Consider the following 20243-nt stretch of genomic DNA (forward strand, 5'->3'; position numbering starts at 1 on the left):
TCCTTTGATCTTGTTTTTGTAATTTTTTTAATTACCATGGAAACCATGAATTGTGGCCTACTGCTTCTTTGGTCATCAAAAAATGGCGTCTTTAACTAAAATTAAAAGTGAGGTATACAGAACATGTATTCTCGCAACTCAACTCAATTTCCTAATAAAAAAAGTTTTTTAAATTTTTATCGTTGTATTTTCTCATACAAAGATCACATAAACATTTGCTGATGTTACGACCTGTCTTTTATAAATATATCTTCAAATTTTCACCACAAAATGTAAGATATTCAAGATTTGTATTGTCACACGTACATTTCGATTCATGATAATACCCAGCCCTAATAATAAATTAATAACAGTATAAAAGTATGATAATGGATGTAAGAACATATGTGGCCCTAATACTTTATTGTACGTACTGTATAAGTTAAAATAACTTTCTGTTCTTATATAGAAACAGAAGGTAGTTTCTTTGTTTATTATTCCATTATCTCATAGTTTTTACTTGAAGTGATTATGCGTAACTTTTTCATATAAATGACCGTCAGTTACATTAATGTCAGTTTGCTTTGGACCAAATAAAACCAAATCTATTTTCAGGACTAAATACAACTAGAAGAACTAAGGGCCCGTGTCCACCTAACGCCTTTTTCCCACCGCAAGCGCCTTTTTTCAATTGATTCCCAATGAGAAGCGGCCGCCTCGGGAAAAGGCGCAGCGCCCAGCGGTTTTTTTCGAGCGCTTTTTGTCTTTTTGTGCGGCCGCTTCGAGATTTGCAAGTTGAAAAAAGTTTAACTTTTCAGAAAGGCGGTGGGGACGTCACCGCCGCTTTTTTCAAAGGGCCAATCAGATAGTAGATCGTCGGGACTCGTCGCCTTGGCAACAAGGAAGACGGAAGAGAAACTGCTTTTTCCGTCTCTGTTTACCCGAAACTGTACGAAAATAGTGACTTAAAATTACCAGAACAGAGGGAGGAGAGCCTGTTTGTGGGAGCAGATTAGGCGAACACTTGATTCTCTGTATTTTTTATCTCCTACGGATCGTTTCATGCGCACACATCAGCCTACAACTTGCTCCGTGTGTGTTTGCAGGAGCCGTGATAACTCCTCATCCAAACAGAGGATGGTGGAAAGTATTCTCTGTTTCATAAGACTACTCATATTAAAATGTAACGATTTAAATAGAAAACAGCAAACCTAAAGAGTTAAACCAGTGTTGATAGGTCTGACTGACAGGTGACGATCAGCATTTTCTCTCCCCCGATCACAGCACTCTCTCTCCCAGCTCATAAAACGCTTGAAAAAAGCGGTCGAAAAAACCGGTTGTAAAAAACGCTCAGTAGACACACTCCCGAGCGCACAGCCAGCGTTTAACGCTGGAAAAAGGCGTTAGGTGGACACGGGCCTAAAGTAAGAGGTTTAAAATGCTTAAAGGTAAGGCTCAGAGAGCAAGAAATTACACGGTTTATCCTATTTCATATTTGAAGTAACACCAATGATCTTATCCACTCAAGTTTAATGTTTTATTTTAGAAAAGTGTAATATGTATTATGTTAGCGGAGTTATGTGTGAATACTTGAACAACACAGGATCATAAAGTGATTAAACATAGTTTATATTCACTATTTCAGTGGTAATATAAAAATCAAAACACGGACCTACCTACTAACTTTATTAAATAATAACTACTTCTGGATGATGTCTCTTCCCAGGATGAGCCTCCCCATTACCACAGCAGACACTCTTTGATTGGCATCGCCCACAATGAGCCCAGTGGTATTATCAACCAGGGGGCGGTAGGAACACAGGTAAACAGTCTGACAATACAGCTCAGGAGATCTGATCGTTGCCTTTTCCCAAAATGTCAAATGCATCTTGTCCATCTGCTTTTTTTTTATTTGTGTGTGTGTGTGTGTGTGTGTGTGTGTGTGTGTGTGTGTGTGTGTGTGTGTGTGTGTGTGTGTGTGTGTGTGTGTGTGTGTGTGTGTGTGTGTGTGTGTGTGTTCGTATCATCTAGCTCCCAGGAAGGCCGTTTATAATAGGCAAGCCAAGTGACTACCACTTGAATGGGGCTCTGCCAAGGCTGCCTTCCTATGAGAGCGTCCGTAAGAAGGACCGACAGACACAGATCCACAGAATGATCTCACAGCGCTTTGGCCTTGGTGTTGTCCACGATGAGGTAAGCAAGTAGAAAAGTAAAAAAAAGATCTTAATTATAACATTAATTATTAAACATTTTGAAAAATACACTTCTTTGCTTTCTTCGATTGTAGATTGATATTGCAAAATGATACCTGCAAATAAAAGTTAAAGTTCACTAATCAATGTGCATCTCTCTTTTTGATTAGATCTTCCCTCGCTCACATGAGTAACTTGTAACATTTTATTTCATTCTATAAGCCCAAGCTGAGATGTCAAACAGCATTTTCACAGGCAGTGCACTCCATCACTAACAGAAAATTGTGTCTGAAATATTGGGAGTTCCACTTTAAAGTACATATGTATATATGTCACATCATACTCCCTTTGTCCCATTCTTTTCTAGCCTCCGCCGACGTACGAAGAAACCCTTCGGCAGTCCGTTGACCTTTCTCCGGTTCATCTGCACTCTGTGGACGTTCACCTGACGATTCACACCCAGGATGAGCCCTCCTACGTCAGAGAAGATGACACACACAACCCCCAACAGCCATCCACGTCACTCCAGGGACCGCCACATTCCAATAACCCAACACAGGGCTCCGGCTTTCTGTCCATATGATGGTCCTATAGAGGTTGTTACTGAGCCACAACTTGAGGAATAGGGGTTACATGCTGTCAGACCCAAGAGACTGATGCCATCGGGGGGCAAGAAAAGACTTCCATGAAAGGGAATGCTGGTGATAGATGGCCCATGCCTGAAAGAAGTGTTCTCTTGATAATGTCTCTGGCTCAAGCTGTAAAGCTACACTCCCCAAGGGGTGAGAAAGACATTGTCCAGGCAATAAATGGCAGGTTTTTACATTGTGTTTTTTCTAAGAATGGTACAATGGGAGGGTCGATTTAAATGGTTTGACAAATATGATACTTAAAGGTGAAGTAAGCGATTTATTTACGTTAATATAAGTGTTAAATCGCACTTTATTCATACAGTGATCACTTACATAATGTGCGCGTTTCATAAAGCCGATCTCTCAGTCAGCTGCTCTGCATGTAATCGGCAAATAGACTTATTAGAGGATACCGAAATTTTTATCCAATCACAAGAGAGAACGCTACAAACCGACACCCGTCTCACTCATGGTCTCACTGCCGGTGCACGCCAGAGCAACAGATGGGTGAATGTTTATGCGCCTACAATGGCGGAGCAGGTAAAAATCCTTCCCAATGTCTGTGTTGATGGTTTTTATCATGTTTTATCACACTTATGGATCTGGGATGATGCTAGATAACTCGCTGCTTGAAAACCGCAGTGCATTAATGTGGTGATGTAGGGACGAGCGAGGGGACTGTTAACTGCAGTAACTGACAGGAAGTTAGCTAAAAGAACCATTCCGCTTACAGCACCTTTAAGGCACTGATAAGGATATTTTAGAAACATGTGAAACAGCATTGAGATCATCAGAGGATTCTCAAGCTGTCAGAATCATCTCATGATGGAATGTAACAGGAATTTACCGACTGTTATTCTATGTAGTTATAGAAGACTGGAAATTGAGATATTGTTTATTCAATCAATCTGTTCTTAACGGTCTTTAAAAAGCACAATTCCCCAAAAAGCTTTGTTTAATGTCACAGCTCAACAGAAGAGGTGTGTCCATGGTGGAGTGGAGGGGCTACAGTTAGCCACCATGTTGCACTGCCAAGTTTCTACAGTAGAATGGACAAACTTAACGGCTTTACAAGTTTTTATATAAAGTGGGTGTCATTGGAAAATTGAGTAACTATAGCGTCTTGTCCTTGAAGGCCACTGTATTATCTTTAAATTCTCCCAACGGGAGGAGTAGGCCTAGATACAGATTGTTTCAATATATAGTCTCACCTCTAGATGCAGCTAGAAACCCTGATATTACACACTATACCTTTAAAGGAATAGTTCAACATTTCAACAACGTTTTTGCCCGACTCTCTGGCTCAAGAAAAGGTGACAGAAACCGTTCCTGTAACTGTGAGTGCATTTTTGATATAGAAATGGTCATAGGTCTTTCATCCAGGTTAGCTTAGCTCAAACACTGAATGGGAGCAGGTCAAAAGATAAACTTTACAGCATCACTAAATGCTCCTATGTGCTTGTTGGGACTTGTTAATTTATAACGTTATGTTGTGCTCCATATTTTTACACGTTATTCTGTCATTTAAAAACAACATACGTACTGGAAGAAAACCATGAATTGCCTGTGACGGTCACGTATGTTTTTGGTTCTAAAATGACATAACGTGAAAAAATATAGAGCGCAACACAATTTGGACAGAGGTACTTTGGCACCGATGGAACCAAGGACAATCTCCGGAGCATGAACTGCAAATTGCTTTTGAGAATAGTGTGTGCTTGTTGTGGTCTCAACAAGCACACAGGAGCTTTTAGTGATGTTGTAAAGTTTATCTTTTGACCGGCTCCCCTTGACTGCAGTGATTTAGTAGAGCTAACTAGCGATGACCTTTGCCCATTTCTATATCTAAAAAGTCAAGGCATCATCAAGTCAGTGGGATTGATTTACTAGGGATTCAAGTTAAAATGTAACATTGTTTTGAACACTGTGTTAAGGCACAATTGTCATGACAAGCAAAAGTAAAAGCATTGTCTGGGTTGATTAGGTTAACTATTATCTCCAAAGCTTTCACTGTCAAAGAGGCATAGGTTCTATTTGGCAACACCAGCAGGCCAGTGCTTACACAGTAACTCTGTTTGGCCTGCCCTGGCTGTACTCCTTCACTAATGGCTGTATACTGTTGAGTTTGAGAGGTAAAGTGAGGCCCATGGGTTACTCTTTAACCTAGATCAAACACTAACTAACACAAACTCCAGCATCTGGAAAGGACTTCCTGGCACACTGGCCAAATTTGTACTTTTTTTTTTTGCTTTGCATCCATGGAGTACAACCTGCCCTGATACTGGCCTGGATTCAGAACCAAGAATGCAGAAGGTCGAACAATAGTCATTGGCTATTCAGTAACTTTTATGACTGAAAGGAATGTTTGTTTAGCCGATATCAAATAATATATATTTGCATAAACTTGTTTTTTAATAGAAAATATCCCCCAGGTTATCCACAGTACATTATTCAATCAGGTTTTGAGGAGTTAGGAGTTATCGTAACCTCAGATGTCTAAGAATTAGGACGCCATGTCTGCAAAGCCCTCCCATCAGTCATGGGTTCTTCTGCCTCTCTTGACGGAGGTCCAACTCCCATACAGTGTACCAGGCGTTACCCGTACTCCCTCTGCATACCAACAGCCTATCAACTATACAGCTGTTCTTGTTTATCTAGTAATTCCTGTTGAAAGCTCCAAAAGCTTCAAAGAAATGCTGACAAAATATCTGGCTGATAAGCACGTACCATTCCCGAAAAAAGACCTTTGAACTGAAGACCATAGGAGCAAAGGAGATACCCAAGTGACTGTGTTTTTTTTAGCCAATCTGTGAATAAACAGACCTGTAATATAAACTTGCTATTTGAAACGTTAAATGTATTGTTGATGCTCACTAGGGCAAAATCAAACTGTGGGACATACAGTAATGTGGCAGTGATGGTATGACATCTTGTGGTAGGTATTGGTATTGTACTTTTCCAACAAAAGAGATGAAAGATTATTTGTTTTCATTTAAAGCACTTAAAAAATTGCAAATGACCAAATAAGGAACACTTAAGGTTACAGCTACAAAAGAGCTTTTTTTTAAAGGGATACGTCACTTATATTTGAAAACTCAAGAACCAAACTCAAACAAATCAAATTCATATGAACAGTTCAAATGTGACCATGCAATATCTCTAAGTTTGGTCATTATTATTATTTCATGCATCAAGCCTAAATCAAATGGAGCAAATGATGTAGCGGTGATTGTACGACATCTTGTGGCCAGCTTTTGGTATTTCACTTTTCCAACAATAGATGGCTTTCTGTAGAGCAATTCTTAAATAGCTCTCTTTAAATGAGCAATAATTGCATTTTAGGTTAAAAGACATAGTATTTAACCAATTACTAATATCGTAAGACTATTCTGTGTTTGGTTGACAATCAGCTTTAACTTTAACATTATTCCCCACATATCCTGCTGCTTCTGCTGCTAATTGTGAAATTCTCCAATTTCAGTACTTACATATTTTTTCTTTCTTTAAAACACAAAATGTACTCTTAAAGAACGTGGTACATCTATTTACAGTATGAAGCATTCATTATTTATTATTCACAGTCTAATGCAATAATTCAATGTTTCATGTTTTATGTTGAATAGGCTATGAACGGATACTTGTTGGCTCTTAAGAAGTTACTAGAACAACATCCCCTTGACACATAACCCAAGTCATGAAATGTGGGATGTTTACATAGAAAACTTTAATACAGTACACACATTCAGTATCATAGCAATGGGTGAACACACACAAGGAATCTGTTATACCTTCACTGGAAGTTGATTGAATTCCTTATACATTATATTACAATTCTGTTGAATGGATTAATATGTCAAATGTTGTCATGTGTGTGACCGAGACAGGAAGCAAATGAGCTTTTTGGGGCTGAATGTTCACATAGATCAGATCTCCATCCATCAGCCAAAATCCTCATTCAAAAAGGTCCTTTCTGATCCTGGCCACTGCAAAGATACCTGGGAAATAACCCCCCCTCCCCCCTTCATGTACAGTCCAGAATGATTTCAGAGCATGTCCACCAGTTTGAACTTGCCCTCCTGTTGTACTGGCAGCACGTTGATGAAGGTCTTGTATAGTACGGCTCCTTTGGGCAGCTTGGTGATGACCTGCGTGGCCTCTTTGCTGCGCGGAGCGGGGATGTAAACCTCTTTAGTGAAGCGGACATAGCCATCCTCCAGAGCAAACAGAGTGCTGTTGGTCCCCATGCCAACCTGTGAGGAGACAGGAGGAGGAGCAAGACATTATCACTAGAACCTGCTGTTTCATTTAGAAGGATATTGTGAAACGAATCAATTTCTTTACTTGCATGTTTTGTCTTTCTTTCTAAACTTAAAATAGCTACGAGGAATTTTCCGTTTCTAGTTGATTCTAGCACCGGCACCTGCTGTCCTAAATATCTTTGCTAGCGCGTGCATTTTTTTTAGGAAGCGAGTGAAAGAGAAACGGACGGATGCATCTATAAACGATATGAAGTAATATATTTATATGTGACTACTGTCAGATTAATAATGGTAATATGACCATGGTGAAGCAAAGTCAACTTTGATTTAGTATCGTTCATTAACACAGGATGTAAATCGTAAATCGTGTTGTCTGAGTTGGTGGGGATAAAAACTATATAATCATTCTTCAGCATTCTTTCCACTGATGGTCTCGTTTGCTGTGAGAAGTCATTTGTGATCATCAGATGAAAAATTAGACTGTTTCTTAAACTTTTAAAAGTTCCTTGGAGGTTTTTCAAATGAAGACCTTAATACACAATATGTATAGAAAGTGGTAAGTCTAACCAAGTTATTAAATGTAGGATGTTTACATACAATACTTTCTATTCAATGACCTTCAGTTCAACCCATTAGACACTGAGGTTGCCATTATTTACAGTGACGTCCAGCACAGCAAATACAATTCATATTTTGTCAACAGGAAGTGTAACTCACGTGTGCTCCTGGGTGATACCTCATCTGCCTCTGTGTGGCGAGGATGTTACCGGCATGGACAAAGTGACCTGGTGTGAAGGAATGAAAGGGGATGTTAGCTCAACTGAATTCCTGTCGTTAATATCATTTTGTATTCATACATGTCCCTCTCATAGCTGCCATTAGATTCAGATTGCATGTGTTATTGCTATGTGTTGCTTATACAGTGACTGAGTTACTGACAATAAGCCAGCGTTGTCCATTAAAAGTGTGGAGCGGTGTGTCTTATTCAACTTGTGCCTGTCATCACTTCCCCTCTCTGCAGTGTTAAAATCCATTTTTGACACGATACACATTATATTTAACTGTGCAATTGAATGCTTTTACTTTGAAGAGACCGGAGGAGCATAGCTACAGCTACATATATAGCAGTGGTCTTAAAATACTTGGTTATCATTACCATCCTGTTTCTTGAAGCCGTATCTCCTTCCGGGGCTCTTTCCTCCAGAGTTCTTGCTGCTGCCTCCGGCCTTCTTAGAGGCAAACCTCACACAGTCCAGAAGAGAACACTGACCCTGGACCAGCAGTCCTGTAGGCAGCAGAACACAGAGAGAGCATGTCAGGTTACACACACACACGTCCCAGTCACATCAGGGTTAAGGCAAGTTAGACTTTAAGACTCTTTAATGTCACTTTTAAATGTCACCAGTTTTACAATAACTAAAACAGTAGAGGAAAATGATATATTACTTTGGTTTAGGGAGGGAGGGACAATTCTGCATAAATCATGGATTCTTAGGTCCAGTGAAAACGTAAGAAGATCTACTTAAATAATTTATCCCAGTTCATCCAAAATACAACAGTAAAAAGACAAAAATGAAATATCGCAGGTGACCAATCATGCCATGCTGATATGCATGGTGTTAGTGCTAGATGTAGACAGCTTTTTACCGAAAATCCTGTAAATTAAATTGTAACATAAGGAAATACAATTATTAAAATGTCCTAGTGCATATTTCTTAGCATAATACATAATATCAATTAAGGCCTTATTTTTAGATTAATGTATTCAATGCATCTGCAGGATCACTCTCATATGTAACCTACTAACTGATGACACCACTCCATATAACATCTGACAGTTTAACAGGACTACTTATTCAATGGTAATTCCAAGGGCAACACACTGCAAAACTATTTATTATTTCTAGAAATATCATTTGGAAATGAATTTGAGTTGTGTTTACACTGGTATCAAGTGCCTATGACATTCAGTGCCAATAGAGCCTACACGATGAAACGCTAGCACAGCTAACTAAGTTAGCATGTAAAACCTCCTCTGTTAAACACATATGTTTACAGATAACACGCGGCTGCCTTGCGGCTAAATAAACCAGTCTCTCGCGCGCCCACGAGCTCTTTATAAATTCATTAAATATGTAAAAACAGCCATTTAGAGACGTGATACCTGCTCTGGACTTGAGCATCAAGGACGTCAGCGCTGCCATGTTGAATTCTGGTGTCACTCTACGTCAGTTGCGTATTTGCGTCACATCCGGATACTCCTGCTGCATTCAAGTCCCCCCAAGGAACATGCTCAACCGTAACAACACACTGAAAATACTCTTCAGCTTAAACTCCAAGAGAATATCTAAATGCCACCAAAACTAACGCTTACCTCAGCTTGAATTAATAAATAATACAAAATATATTTTGGCAGAATTCATGTCACCTGCCTAGCCGTTGCTACTTGTCAACATACTGCCCGGGGAAGATACAGTGTAGGAATGTTCCATAAACGTGAATGCAACATTTCCTTGCAACCCGGGCAAATCAAATGAGCTGTAGTCACAAGTTGTAGTGCAGCAGAAACACAAATGTTTGTATACGTAGATACAAGATACGTATTTATAACCTGCAGTTAGGAGCTAGTGCAAGTAGCAAGTACTTACCTAAATATCTCTGTTGATGAACTGAAGTAAGATGGATTTCGTTGAAAGTGAGTACAAAACAATACAGCCCCTTGCAGCTAACGTTACGTTTCCTACATTTCTGTTAACTATGTAATGCTTGCTGGTAAGTGTTAGTGTTGTGTATGTGTGTAGTCAGGAACATTAGGCTTGGCCTGTCCATGCTTTTTCGTCGTTATAATTATAAGGGATCAATAATACTGTGTCAGTAAAGTTCTCAAAATCTAGAAATAAATATCCAATTCACTGAGCAGCAATCCATAACGTTGGATACATTAATGTGACTTCTGTAATTATTCTCCAACAAACAACACAAACAACCAGGCTGCATTCTGCAAAGTGTCTTATCTGAACCCTGAATATGATCAAACTTGTTGTGTGTGTATTGTAGTAGGAGTTTATGATGTGGCATATCTTGCCAGCACTCTGAAAACCAAATTTGACAGATGTGTGAATGTAGCTTGGTTGGGGATACCATCAGAAAAGGCACTTCTGTAGCTGGAAAAATTGCATGTTAACTTAGTGATCCTGTAAATACCTCTTGCATCATCATATCTCATAATTTACTGTAACGTTTTTCTTGGATATGAATGAATAGACATGGGCAGCTACAGTGACTCCACCAGCGATCTGGACGAGGAGTTTCCCGTGTTCGACTTCCTCCAGCCAGGTCGACACCGCCTGGGCCAAAACTCCCAAGATACACCAGACTCAACCTCCCAAGATGCAACAGTCTCCTCCTCAGTGAAACAGCAGACGACCAATGGACGCTCCACAGCTGCACACACAGCCGTCATGGTGATAAGCAGTGACTCTGATGACGACGCACCTTATGTCCCCCTGGCACAGAGACTCAAACAGAGGCAAGAAAGTGTGAGCATCGCCCCCTCCTCCTCCACCACTGTAACCAATGGGAAAGATGCTGAGACCAACATGCCCAGCTCACGCTTCCCTCCTCTGCAGAATGGGCTTTCACAGTCGGAGCGCCCAATTGGCTCCCACCAGGTGAGGACATTGTAGTGATTATTAAGGGAAAAGTGTGTGTGTGTGTGTGTGTGTGTGTGTGTGTGTGTGTGTGTGTGTGTGTGTGTGTGTGTGTGTGTGTGTGTGTGTGTGTGTGTGTGTGTGTGTGTGTGTGTGTGTGTGTGTGTGTGTGTGTGTGTGTGTGTGTGTGTGTGTGTGTGTGTGTGTGTGTGTGTGTGTGTGTGTGTGTGTGTGTGTGTGTGTGTGTGTGTGCGTGCGTGCGTGTGTGTCTTTTTAAGCGTAAGATTGTTGGATAGTTTTGCAAGAATTGTGTTTTTAAATGTGGAAAAATTCATGTAACGTGTCAGATTCACTTTAAATAAAGAATGTGCTGATGAAAACCATTATTCAATGTATAAAACAAATTCACTGGTTTAAGGTAGAAATCGCCTACACTTAATTATGTGCTGGTAAAACCATGTTATTCATACATCTCCAGAGAATAAAGTAACATTTTGGATGTATTATTCTGAAAAAATAAGATTTTTTTTTTGTGCAATTGTTTGGGCAGGCATGCAGAACCCAGCATAACACTGGGAGCTCCGAGACATCTCCTGCCAAAGGGAGTAAGCCTAGTAAGCCTAATAAGCGTACGGCAGAGGAGATCCAGGCGTCCAGGGAGCAGGCCCAGAAGAGGAGGCAGGCCAGGGACACACATCAGCAGCCCGGGGACAAGGAGGCGCTCAGGCAGGAGCGAGACAGACAGAAGGCAGAGAGGAAAGCTCTGGCTGAAGCTGCTAAAGCTCTCAGACCAGAGGAGTGTATCAAACACATGGTGGTGGCTGTGGACCCAGGTAAGGAAGAGGGGAAAATACATGAAATGATTAGAAGATTGATTAAAGGACATATCATGCTCATGTTTAGGCTCAAAATTGTATTTTGGGTTTCTACTACAAAACTCTTTTCATTGTGTACAGTCCAAAAAAAATCATTTATATTTCTCACAGTGCCATTGCTTAATCGCTTATTTTCAGCCACGTCAGAAAACGTCTCTTTAAGCCCCGCCTTCCTTCCAAATAAAAAGCCCAGTCTACTCTGATTGGCCCTGAATCCTACTGCCAGTTAGATTCAGGGATATCTGGGGGTGTGGCTTATCACAGGTTGAGGTAGTGCAAAGTTAGGTTGGTAATGAGGGGGTGTGGCTTCTCCCCTTATGACATCATAAGGGGGGAGAAATCTGACTGGGATTTTTGAACAGGGGAAAAAGGGTTGTTTTTTTCTTCTACTTTGGGATTCTCTAGTCACACCCGGAGCATATATTAATGTTGATAAACCATTAAAAAGGTCATTTTGCACAACAGATTACTTTTTTATTGATTATTATTTCATGATTCAAATTAAGCCCATGTCCTTATTGTCTTGTGCTTAGAGGTCATTATATAGGCCATGTCACGGCTTGTAAGTGTGTGTGTGTGTGTGTGTGTGTGTGTGTGTGTGTGTGTGTGTGTGTGTGTGTGTGTGTGTGTGTGTGTGTGTGTGTGTGTGTGTTCTTAGCTCTCTTACAGCTGGAAGGGGGCGGCACTCTGCTGGCGTCGGTGCAGGCTCTGGGCTGCAGCTGTGCCATAGAGAAACAAGCGATCCCCCGCAGTGTTAGCTGGATGAGGAGGACTCCCTCTGGACAGGTCTGTGTTTAGAGTGACACACACCCTCGTCCTGACTGCCTCTTTCAAACAAAGGAGACCATGGTTGAGAATGACAAGCCGGTTGACGGACAAATAATAGCACCATTTTATAATGATAGGCCATGGTACTGTGTGATGGACTGCTGCTGATCTCCTGTCTGTGTGTCTGTGCGTCTGTGCGTCTGTGTGTCTGTGTGTCTGTGTGTCTGTGCGTCTGTGCGTCTGTGTGTCTGTGTGTATGTGTGTCTGTGCATCTGTGTTTCTGTGTGTCTGTGCATCTGTGTGTCTGTGTCTGTGCATCTGTGTGTCTGTGCGTCTGTGCCTCTCAGCCAGGTGAGTCCGTGTGTGAACCTGAGGCCCACGTGGTGATGCAGATGACCGCCGATGACATCATCACTCTGATCCACAGCTACATTCAGGTTGGCTTCAAAATGACATAGGGAAAGAGTAACACGTGAGAAGTTATTTAAAAGGCGCTCCGAGGCACTTTCAGTTTGTGCTAATTCTTGCGCCCCCTTTGGACAGAAGCGGTAGTGTTTTTACTACGCCGACTGTAGTTCCTGGGTGAGCGTACGCGGACAAAGGCATTAAGAAAAACAATATAAAAATAGCATTCTTTTCACTGATGGTCTCGTTTGCTGTTACATGTAATTCATGATCATCAGAGGAAAAAATTTGACTGTTTCATAAATATTTAAAAGTTCCTCGTAGCACCTTTTTTAGATATGAACACAAAGGAGTGTATGACTAGGCGGAAAGACTTGAGTTCACTTTAACGACAGCACGGCTAAGCAGATGGTATTTGTTTTCCAGCAAAAGTGTGAAACAGCATGGGTCTGTCAACACTGTCGCACGCATTTCCAAGATTAAACGGCCATAAACAAATCTCCACAATATACATCATACATCTACTTACAGCACCATATTTCCTAAAGCATCCACAAACATCTCCGGCTTTTGTGGCCTGCTCAGAGGGCAGTTGAAGGTGTACATTTAAAAGAGTTGAGAGAGGCCGCACTGCAGGAGAAATGAAGCTGTTGTTTTGATCTAGTTTGTCATGGTGGGGCAGTGATTTAAAACCCTCTCCCAGGTGGGTATCAGCCACAACAACAGGCCCTAAAACTCTATCACAACCACCAACGGATAAGGCTGCTGTGATGGTACATTTATCCCGTGACATGAAGTCCAAAGCCAGTCATTCTTCCTGACCCTCCCTATCGGCTCTGCTCCAAGCCCACTGGTGCCTACTGAAGACGTACATCTCACAAATACATCCCACATTTATTTTTAGAAAAAGACTCTCGGGGCCACTCACACTAGGGCCGCGGCCCCGTGCCAAAGCTCATTTGCATACTAAAGTCTAGAACGTTTGGCTAGTGTGACCACGCCAACTGTATTCCAGCACGGAACAGCCCCTTGGCCACGGCACACCTGGGAGAGGTGTGCCGTGGCCAAAGTACAGATGCTAATGAGATGACACGCGCACAAGCAAGCGCACAGGCGGCGTTCCTGACGTGAATTTATTAAGGATGCATAGTCCGTTAACGTCCGCTGCCTTACTAGTCGGCACCAGAATTGCCCACCACTTGGACTTGTAGCTACATAAAATGTGTGAGAATTAACGTGTGTGTAGGCTTAGGTGTGGGCTAATAAAAGAGGGAGAGAGCTAAATAGGTGAGTGCAGAAAGCAAAGCAAAAAGGTTTTCGTGTTTACTCACGTTCGTCAGATGATTTCTTTCTTTTTCCTCCCGTCAGGACAGCTGTCATAACTGCCTTTACGCATGGCGGTGGAGACGAACCCAAAACAACACACCGCGGCCCGGTGATAAGGAAACAGTAGCCTACACTAAGGTTTAACAATAAACTTTATAAAGACACTTAAAAAAACGATCTCTGCCCATACAAAAAGTTCTGACTTGGATTACTTGATGGAGCGATCGATGTGTATAAAACCATCCGGATACATATGGTCTGATGACGGGCCGTTATATTAATAATAAACAGCGTGCTGCATAAATATGAGACTGTCCACCGCGACCTATTACGTCAAGGCTACATTTAAAAAAAACAATAGATTAAGGATTCTCGTTGCTCTAATGTGGAAGTGGAATATATGATGCAAATTTGGCCGGATGAAAATATTCACAAACAGTCGTATAGCCTACAAGTAGACTACGCTCCAAATCCTAAACGCGCACGGAGACGTAGGCAAGGTGCAATCGTGCCCAGCGGGGGGAGGGGGGAATCGTGCTGAATCTTCCTGCAGCACGGAACAGGCAAACGGCCCAAGTGTGAGTGCGCCCTCAGAGTGTGTTTGTGTGTCCACCCTTTAACTGCATTGCACATAATTTTGGATATTTTAACATTTGTCATATTGAAATAAATATTGTATCATTGATTTTATCTGTTAAAAGCTCTGGTACATCAATCCCTTCTTTTCCCTCCACATCCTGTGTGTTAGGAGGAGAGGCAGGGCCGCTCTGACCCCAGCCCCACTCTGACCTCCTGGGTCAGGGAGCAGCAGAGACGACACCCAGCCAAGACCCTCAGCCTGGTGGTCATAGACATGGAGAAATACTTCAGGTAGGGACACACTGCATCCGCTAGCTAGGCCAGGAGGGGAATATGGAACCTTTTTGATTTTTTATTTTTTATTTTTTTGCTTAACATATACCTTTAATTGAAACATTGTCTTAGAAACCTTTTAAGTAGAGTACGCCATGTTAGTTGTTTATCTTGTTTTGTCTTTTGTTTGTGTGTGTTCACTTTTTCAGTTGTGTGTTTGTGTTCTTTAAAAAGAAAAATTCTAAAAAATAAAGTATTTTAAAAGAAAATCAATAAAAAAAAAACTCTTTTGTGCTCAGGTCTCAGAAGTCCCAGAGCCAGAAGAAGTTGCGTGAGGCCGTGTCTGGCGAGGAGACCGGGGGAGGGAAGGTGAAGAGGAGGAAGAAGAACGCTGGAGCAGAGCTTCTACCGCTGGTGACCAGAGTGGAGGTAGAGGAGGTACGTCGCTAGTTTTTAATCATTCAGAGGAGACTAGTAAACGATATGCCTCCGCGCGGCATTCAATTGCAACTGTGAAATTTAGTGAAACATTTATAACACCACCTGAAAATATTTCAAACCCACAGTGTAAACCAAGATTCCCACACCTTAAATTGTTAATGAGTGGATTTAAAAAAAGATTGTGAGCTTAGTCATGTACCTCTAAAGTCTTTTAAGGTAAGACACTATAGGCATATTTGGTCTATTTTGCTTCCAGAACATGTCTTCTTTCATATCAGTAAAATGTGTCTCACCTTTAAGGGTTTGTCTTTTCAATTGAATGTACAAATGAGAGGATCTCTATCTCATAGTTGATTTAGATTAAATAAAAGGGTGTTTCTGGGTTAAGTGAAGCATGGACTTGAGGGCATGTTAAGGGAGTATTGTGGTTGACATGGTCCTACCCTGTCATTTCCCATCAGGCAGTGGTGCATCTCCAGCTCCACACTGGTGTCTCCGTCCGCTTCCTGTCCACATGGAAGGACTTCTCTGATCACATCACCATGACCACCAAAGCTGTTGCAGAAGCCCCTTTCAAGTAAGTCAGCATAGTCCTTTCTCTCTTCATAACCACATCCAGCTCATTTTTTAATGTTGGATTAAACAGTAAAATTAATGACTGGTAGACCTATGATACGAACTGTGCATACCTTTTTTAAGGGATTGCTGTGTGAATATAGAGAGATGTTACACTTGTTAGATATAAAGAAAAATATCACTTACTTCTCTTTTAACCTTCATATATCCATCTTATCTCATTAACACACAGGGTCTCATTCTCAAGAGAGGAGAGACCTGTTTGGGAGACAGTACAACCACAATCAATTACAGACAAATGCACCAATACGTGCGTACCTAATTCATTGAAATGAAATAATAAATCCATTGTGTGTATCCAGGCGCCAGAGGGAGCAGACGGGCTTCTCCTTCCACCTGGAGAGTGAGTGGGCCGGGGGGCAGCGTGTGGACCGGGCGGGCAAGGGTCTGCTGCAGGTCTGGAAGAGACAGATCCAGCAGCTGAACAGAGTCAGCCCGGACATGGCCTCAGCTATCCTGGCAGCCTACCCCTCCCCACAGCTGCTCAACAAGGTATACACACTGTCTTCAATTAGCCCAGAAATTAGAGCTAGGCAGAGGGACATATAGGTAAGACGGATGGATGGATTTTAGTGCCTTTTTCATATTCATATTCGGTAACACTTTACAATAAGGGTACATTAAATAACTGTTAATGCTAGGTTAATGCTATTTATGGTTAGGTAATGCATAGTTAACGCCTAATAAGCATCAAGTAAGTGTTAATGCTAAGTTATTAACGGTTGGTGAATGCTTCGTTAACTAATGCTTAGTTAGATAGATAGATAGATAGATAGATAGATAGATAGATAGATAGATAGATAGATAGATAGATAGATAGATACTTTATTTTAGTTAACTATAACCTAAGCATAACAGTTTGTTAATGCTTAGTTTGTATTTATCAAGCTTAGTCAATGCTTATTTAGCCTCAATGAAGCATTAACTAACAGTTAATTGATGTACCATTATTGTAAAGTGTTACCGGTGTAGTGTAACTTTTTTTTTTTTTTTAAAGTCCTATTTCCCGCGCTCCGGTGGTGTAGTGGATAGAGCGCGTACCATATTGGCTTAGGCCTCGTTGCAGTGGTCGTGGGTTCAAATCTGACCTGTGGACCTTAACTGCATGTCAGCCCCCCTCTCTCTCTCTCTGTCTCCCCATTTCAACTCTACAGTATTATATCTTATAAAGCTTGAAAATGCCCAAAAAATATCTTAAATATATATATATTTCCTTGTATTTGTGAAGGCTTACAGTCGGTGTAAGAGCGAGGGTGAGAAGACGTGTCTGTTGTCTGACCTGTTGATCCGTAGAGGAGAAGGCGTCACCTCCACCACGCGCCGGGTTGGACCGGAGCTCTCCAAGCGCCTCTACCTCACCATGGGCTCCATGGACCCACAGCAGAGCCTGGACTCCACTGCATGACAAGCTCTGGATAACAACCATGAGTTTGATACCATGTAGTTACAATTCTGTTTTTGTTTTTCATGTATGTTATCTATATATTAATGTTTTATGAAAATGTTTTTTCACATTAACATTAAGAAAAAGGAATACAATTAAGGGAAGCTTGTCATGTTTTTCTTCATTGGTCTTCTCACATTTCTGTAATTCTGACAGCTTTGGTCATCAACATTGAGTTTGATCCCATGTAGTTAGAATACTTTTTTTTTATGCATTTTATGCTATGTATATATTAAAGTTTTATCAAAATGTACTATTTCAAGAAGGCTAACATTAAGAAAGGAATACAATTTTTAAGGGGAAATGTTCATATTTTTCCAACATGGGTCTTCTCAAATTTCTGTTTTTCTTACCATAGTACATGCTAATGTTATAGTTGCCATATCCACTGTGGAATACCTGGTGTACATGGTGAAAGCAAATATACAAATAAAACGTTTAATTGTTTAATAGGCTACTCCTGTCTCTGTGTTTCACTAAACTGAAGAAAGAAAGGTGCTCCAAGGATAAGCTAATGTAGCTAATGAGCTCCACGCAGTTTATACATGTGTATTGCTTTATTGAAGAGACTTAAGGTCCATTTAAAAGTCAAAGTGTAAAGCTAATTTAGCTAGTCGGTGTGCTACAGAAGTAATTTCACAAAAAAAAAAAAATTATGGATTCATATAGTCTATGTTATATACTACAACAGTTAGAAATATTTTTAAAATATCCTGAAAGGTTTTGTAGAGGTGGTTATCTCTGGCTAGCTGCAGTGAAAGCTGAGGTTTGGTTCAACTTCCACTGTTTAGTCATTTGTTCCAGTTATATTTGGATATTTTGAAAAGTTTAGGTAATGTTGATCTGCATCACCTTAGAAGACGCCAAGGCCCTTAGCGAAAATCCTCTCATTTGCTAGCCTACTCCCACTGCATGTTAACAAACTGCTCTGAAGCTAGTTGCCCTAGGAATACTGTATGTCCCCTATTAGCATTTTGTGAAATATAACAATAACTTACAACAGCTTGAACATCTGAACTAGCCTCTCGCCCCTCAAAAAAAAATCAATTATAATAATCAACCTGTGAAAAATACAGAATTTTAAATTTAAGGTAAGAAAATAATATTAATTAATTAGAGATAGCCTAACCAGTGTCTTTAGTAAATATGCTTAGTTCAGTGTGTAGAACAACATCTCGGTGGCTCACCGCTCATCTGGTTCAATGAGCCATTCTGTGCAGTGTAAACACCCTACTTTTCCCGTGCTTTAACTGCTCTCCAATTGAATTACACCAGGCTAACCTCAGCTTTCTGTTTCATTGGGTTCTAACATGTCTCAATTGCTTGTGTGTGTGTGTGTGTGTGTGTGTGTGTGTGTGTGTGTGTGTGTGTGTGTGTGTGTGTGTGTTTGTGTTTGTGTGTGTAGCCTTGTTCCGCCTGGCCCTGTTTGTGTTTTCAAGTTGTTTATAGTGGTAAAAACGCTGCTTCAAATATGCTCTACTGCTCCCCCCCTCCCCCTTCACCCATGGCTCATTTCTAATGCATTAGCAGAAGTGAGGGACAAATAGACGGATGGGTAACGCGCTGTTAAAGGGTCTTAAGCTTCTGATCTATTTTTCGTGTGCCTTGAGGTGTTGGGTGTGGGCCATTCAAAGATGAAAAAAATGGAAAAGTATAGGCATTGAAATTGTAATACAAAAATATTTGTTATAATCAACTGGCAAAATGTCATGATAATATTTATACTGTAAATTAAAGCTAGAGTCAAGCCTTACATCTTAGGAATGGATAAATATGTGCAGCGAGGCATCAGAGAATGTCATGTCTCTGTCTGTTTGTCTAAGACAGGCAGATATTCACTTGGACGCCCAGGGAAAAAAATCATGTTAACATAGGATTTATGAACCACGCTTTAGGGATAAGACTGCACTTATAGAGGGTTATTAAAGGCACCATTTTGATCTCACATTCACAGGTCAAGGGAGATTGATAATACCAATTCACATCCATTCTGGTGATGTACAGTATGTGTTACGGACCTCGCCACATATCATGTCAAGACACTTTATGTTAGAGTCAATGATACAAGACAGCTGATATAAAATGCATCAATGGGCATTTTAAAGAAAAAATAATCAAATCCGACATTTAGAACCGCCCATGTCGATTATATAGATTTTTTACAGCGTTCTGTTGACATCTTTGCACATGGCAATATTTAAGATTTTATTTGGTTTGCGAGAAAATTCAAGTTATTGATTGATTCCACTGTTTGAGGAAACGCACTTTAAAACTAAATAAATGTGATTTCAGTTTAAAATATTCAATAAAAAAACATAAATAGTTCATATGTCAATCAAAAACATATGCACTCTTTCATTATATAAAACAATATCCCAGCTTTAATAGTTGAGCATATCTAATACAATTCTTTTCAGGGGGGGCGCCCTTACCTCAGTTGGTAGGGCGTCCCCCCCATGGGACTCGGCCAGCAGAAGACCCGTTTTCGATTCCAGCCCGCTGTCGTTCTCTGCATGTCACTCCCCTCTCTGCCCCATTTCAACTCTGTCTCTACACTATCAATAAAAAAGCATTAAAAAAAAATGCCAACAAAAATATCTTAAAAAAAACCAATTCTTTTCAGTAAACTATGAGTGCAAACAAACCAGAATCTAAATAATGGTTCATTATTCGAGGTGAACTCTTCATTTAATGGTGATATTTGATATTTGAGCACAGGGCAACCATTACATTGATGGGAACCAGTTGATTTGAAGTTGCTGCAGAGATTCTTCCTAAAAGTCA

At 40.7% G+C, this 20243-nt stretch overlaps 2 protein-coding genes across 2 annotated transcripts; one reads left to right on the forward strand and one right to left on the reverse strand.

Annotated features, from left to right (window-relative positions):
• Positions 1 to 6363: 6363 nt before the first annotated feature.
• Positions 6364 to 9272, reverse strand: mrpl27 (mitochondrial ribosomal protein L27). The gene is made up of 4 exons (XM_080048920.1): positions 9227 to 9272; positions 8219 to 8347; positions 7780 to 7847; positions 6364 to 7053 (listed from the first exon to the last, which is right to left on the reverse strand). The coding sequence occupies exons 1-4, from the start codon at positions 9264 to 9266 to the stop codon at positions 6847 to 6849; spliced, it is 444 nt and encodes a 147-aa protein (XP_079905046.1). The 5' UTR covers positions 9267 to 9272; the 3' UTR covers positions 6364 to 6846.
• A 374-nt stretch (positions 9273 to 9646) lies between these two features.
• eme1 (essential meiotic structure-specific endonuclease 1) lies at positions 9647 to 17420 on the forward strand (the record flags this gene model as incomplete). Its single annotated transcript, XM_080048631.1, has 10 exons — positions 9647 to 9757; positions 10327 to 10733; positions 11263 to 11545; positions 12246 to 12373; positions 12703 to 12792; positions 14835 to 14956; positions 15238 to 15376; positions 15841 to 15956; positions 16318 to 16507; positions 17244 to 17420. The coding sequence occupies exons 1-10, from the start codon at positions 9742 to 9744 to the stop codon at positions 17418 to 17420; spliced, it is 1668 nt and encodes a 555-aa protein (XP_079904757.1). The 5' UTR covers positions 9647 to 9741.
• Between the last annotated feature and the right edge of the window lie 2823 nt (positions 17421 to 20243).

The sequence above is a fragment of the Ammodytes marinus genome, assembly GCF_949987685.1.
Source record: "Ammodytes marinus genome assembly, chromosome: 20".
NCBI classification, from domain to species: Eukaryota; Metazoa; Chordata; class Actinopteri; order Uranoscopiformes; family Ammodytidae; genus Ammodytes; species Ammodytes marinus.

Bases quoted from the DNA above. Each gene is read 5' to 3' on its own strand.
- mrpl27 (XM_080048920.1), bottom strand. From the start codon at position 9,266: ATGGCAGCGCTGACGTCCTTGATGCTCAAGTCCAGAGCAG. The intron at 8,348-9,226 runs GTATCACGTCTC...TGCTGCCTACAG, and splicing joins GATGCTCAAGTCCAGAGCAG to GACTGCTGGTCCAGGGTCAG. The intron at 7,848-8,218 runs GTAATGATAACC...CCTTCACACCAG, and splicing joins CGGCTTCAAGAAACAGGATG to GTCACTTTGTCCATGCCGGT.